Below are 4001 nucleotides of genomic sequence, written 5' to 3'. Positions count from 1 at the left end.
AAGGTCAGATAGATCTGGTGGAGCAAGGCCATGAAGACATTTAAAAACAAATAAAAGAATTTTAAAATCAATCCTAAAACAAACTGGGAGGCAGTGAAGTGAGGCTAAAATTGGTGTAATGTGCTCACAATTTTTGACACCAACTAAAAGTCGAGTAGCAGCATTTTGTACCATCTGTAGTTGGGTTAGTAGTGTCTGGTTCAGCCCAACATAAAGTGTATTGCAATAGCCCAAATGAGTTGTGATAAAAGAATGGATTAAAATCCGATATTGATTCAAAGGACTAAGATCAACATTCATTTTGGAGGTGTCACTAGGTCCAAACAGCATGACCTTAGTCTTCTTATCATTCAGGTGCAAAAAATTTGTGAACAGCCATGCCTTGATATCTCCAATGTACTTTAAAAGATGGTCTGTAGAATATGCATTTTGCTGCTTTAGTGGCACAAATATTTGTCAACAGCATAAAAGTGGAAAGCGATATCATGTCTCCTAAAAATTCATCCCATTGGCAGTAGATACAGAGAGAAAAGAAGAGGGCCAAGTATAGAGCCTTGAGGTCCCTGCACAGGATTCAGAAGCTCCAATACTCCAATATGGACACAGAAACATCTCTCTGAGAGATAGGATCTGAACCAATCTAAAATGACACCCTTAATGCCCACCCAATTTTCCAAACGAGACAGGAGGATCTGATGGTCCACTGTATCGAAGGCCGCTGTTAGAGCCAACATGATCAAAGCAACACAGTGACCAGAGTCAGTGGATAAAAGAACGTCATTAAAAACCAGTAAAACAGTGCCGTCTCAGTACTATGACAGGATTTAAAACCAGACGGGAACACCTCCAGGGTGTCATAATTATTTACAAATGAGCTCACCTGGCAATAGACAACTCTCAAAAATGTTTGAAAGAAAAGGAAGTTTGGAAATTGGCCTAAAATTGGACAGTTTAGAGGAGTGTAAATCAGGTTTTTTAAGAGGTGGTAGGTAGAAGGTCCTCTGCCCGTTTTGACTGAAACATTCCCAGCATACGCATGATTGATGTATGTTTAGGGGTGTTTGGCGATCATAAACCAGTAGAGAGTTGACATTCAGTGTAACAAACAATCAAAACAGCAGGACAACAACCACAGTTTGTAGAGACAAGACAGGCCACAGACACTGGCGCCATGTTCCTGTAGTGAGCCACTTGAAAGGGTTAACTCACCAAGCCATGCCAATTTAAATTTTTTTAATAAAGTAGACAATTGCATACCATCAATAATAATGATACTGTCACTATAGGTCACCATGGATAAAATGATATGATTAAGTCAAGAAAAAGCTTGGATCTGGATTAGAAATATTTCATTCTTTTCGAACAGTATTTCTGTGTAGTAGGAGGTTTTTGTACAGTGTATCTGGGTTTCCTGTCACTGTGGGCTCCATGGCACAGTAGTACAGAGCAGAGTCTGATACTGCAGCAGAGGAGATGTTCAGATACACTTTCCTTTCTGTTTGGTGAAGTTTGATGGACATTCGTGGGTGAGGTGGTTCAGCTTTAGTGACAGATCCAGTAGCTTTATGTATCAGCTGCAGAAACTCTGGTCTTGATCCAGGCTTCTGTAGGTACCAGTGGAGACTATAAGGTGATCCATCATATGTACAGGACAGTGTGGTACTGCTGCCTTCAGTTAAGGATATGACGGCTTCATCTGGTCTAATACCACTGTCTGCAGAGTCAGCTGTAAAAACATCACATAGTGTCAAAAAATAACTCACTAAAATACAAATGATGGTTGTTTGTTAACTCACCAAATGTGATTGTGTAATGAAGACTTACCAATACTGGGAAGAGTTATAACAGAGAAGAGCAGCAACATCTTCATCCTGAATGTAAGTTCAGATCTTGAACTTTACACAAGAATGCCAGTGTCACCTGAAACACACGACACACACTGTACCCTCATCACATCAAGCTCCTCCCTCTTATCAAACTCCTCCCACTCATCCTGTAGGCAAATTTACATTTACAGCATTTAGGAGACGCTCTTATACATAACGACTTACAAAGTGCTTTGCACTTTGTCACTGCAATGGCTGACAGACCCATGTGTTATTTGGTTTTAATTTGATCAGTAATCCAAAACATCCATATACATTTCTATAGGATAGGTCCCTTCAGTATTTATTAGTTATTATTTAGAAGGTAATTAGTTTGTTTATTATTATTTATAGTTTTAAAATAATCTGTTTACAACTATTTTCAAGTAATGATTCTTTTATAGACTCTTTGTGGTTACTTGGTTGAATTACCTTTATTCTTCTTTATGCTTACACTACCAGTCATGAAACGTTAATAAGATTGTTTATTTCATAGTATTTGGATTAGTTCGGCACTCCAAATAAAGAATTTCTCAGAACATCTTTTGTTAATGTGATGTAACTGGTACCACATTTTCTATTGATTTGAATCACAGACAACAGTAAGACAGGACACAGCAGCAGAGATGTAAAAGTTTCCAAAGTCCAGTCTGTTCTTCAGCAGTATCTGCTCCCATAAACCCATCTTAGGTGTTTGGAGCTTCAGAGCAACCCGATTGGTAGATTAAATGGTGGAGATCAGCTTCCAATCAGGAAAGATCAATCTTAGAAATTTGACCACGATGCTGATTGTATAGATTGCATGAGAAAACATTCATGAAAAATCAAACATGAATGCATATGAATATGATATCTTATTTAATGTATTTGAGTTGTTGAGTATCTGAGGTTTTTGTTCCGTGTATCTGTGTAGTATGATGTTTTTGTACAGTGTGCCTGGGCTTCCTGTCATTGTGGGCACCAGGGCACAGTAGTACAGAGCAGAGTCTGATACTGCAGCAGAGGAGATCAGCAGATTCATACGACTTTGGTCTTTTGCCTTTATAACTTCTGCAGATATTCTAGGAAGATTAGCTACACTGTTCAGTTGAAATTCAAATACAGGAAGAAGAAACTCTGGTCTAGATGTCAGAAACTGGCGATACCACTGAAGAAAATCACCAGTGCTCCCACTGTAATTGCAGGAGAGAGTAACATTTTCCCCCTCTGACACATGCTTTACTGGGTCAACTGGTTCAATTTTCTGTGTTGAGACTTCACCTGGTGAGAAGAGAAAAATGCAGTAAAACATCTCATGCTGGGAAACTAACATTCAGCATAAATTCTTCATAGCAATGTAAATTTTATTGAAATGTTTTGTAAGATTCCTCTGCGTTGTTGCACAAAAAATATCTACCACCATGAAGATAAACTCACCTAAACATGTGAGTAGGAGAGAAAGTATAAAGAGCAGCATGATGATGGAGATGTGAAGTGAGTTAAAGCCAAAGCTGAATGGGATTCATCTAGTTTTATACTGAGATAGAGAGCTCCACCCTTACACCACCTCACACTACTCCACCCTTACACCACCTCACACTGATCATCATAGTACACTTCCCTTAAGTTCCATTTGATCAGAGTAGGAATATTGGACACACATCCAGATAAAAATATGTAATATAACCATCATTGAAGTTTATTCATGAAGCTCAAAGCAAAAGTGCTCTAATTTTAATAAAATGTAAATAATACAGTTAGTCTATTTAATGATGTCGGAATCATGGTGAAACACGTCGTCACATACTAACTAGAATCACTGAAACATTTGATAAATAATTTCCTATTAACTTCTATACACACAAAATGATCCTTCATGTTTTAATACAAATGTAATCTGTATGAGACAGTGCCTTATAAGGACTTCCTGTAGATCCTATGGGCACCTTATTAAATTAATCTAGTTCTGCTGAAGAGATAATAAAAGTCTTTCAGTACTAAACATATCTGCATATGGTAGACTTGTGTCATCACCTTGTATTGCTAGAAAAGAATAGTTTGCTTAGATGCATCAATGTGTGAATGATATCAGCTGACAATTTTCATTGTTCTGTTAAAGTAGACAATTGCATACCATCAATGATAATGATACTGTCA

At 37.8% G+C, this 4001-nt stretch overlaps 1 gene segment (V, D, J or C); it reads right to left on the bottom strand.

Annotated features, from left to right (window-relative positions):
* Positions 1–1314: 1314 nt before the first annotated feature.
* LOC143475642 (immunoglobulin heavy variable 3-64D-like) lies at positions 1315–1881 on the bottom strand. The segment is given in 2 exon segments: positions 1315–1726; positions 1825–1881. Coding segments are annotated over 2 exon segments (423 nt in total).
* Between the last annotated feature and the right edge of the window lie 2120 nt (positions 1882–4001).

This window comes from Brachyhypopomus gauderio, chromosome 14 (assembly GCF_052324685.1).
Source record: "Brachyhypopomus gauderio isolate BG-103 chromosome 14, BGAUD_0.2, whole genome shotgun sequence".
Classification (NCBI taxonomy): Eukaryota; Metazoa; Chordata; class Actinopteri; order Gymnotiformes; family Hypopomidae; genus Brachyhypopomus; species Brachyhypopomus gauderio.
The sequence above is the reverse complement of the archived record's forward strand: the minus strand, read 5'-3'. Positions and strand labels throughout refer to the sequence as shown.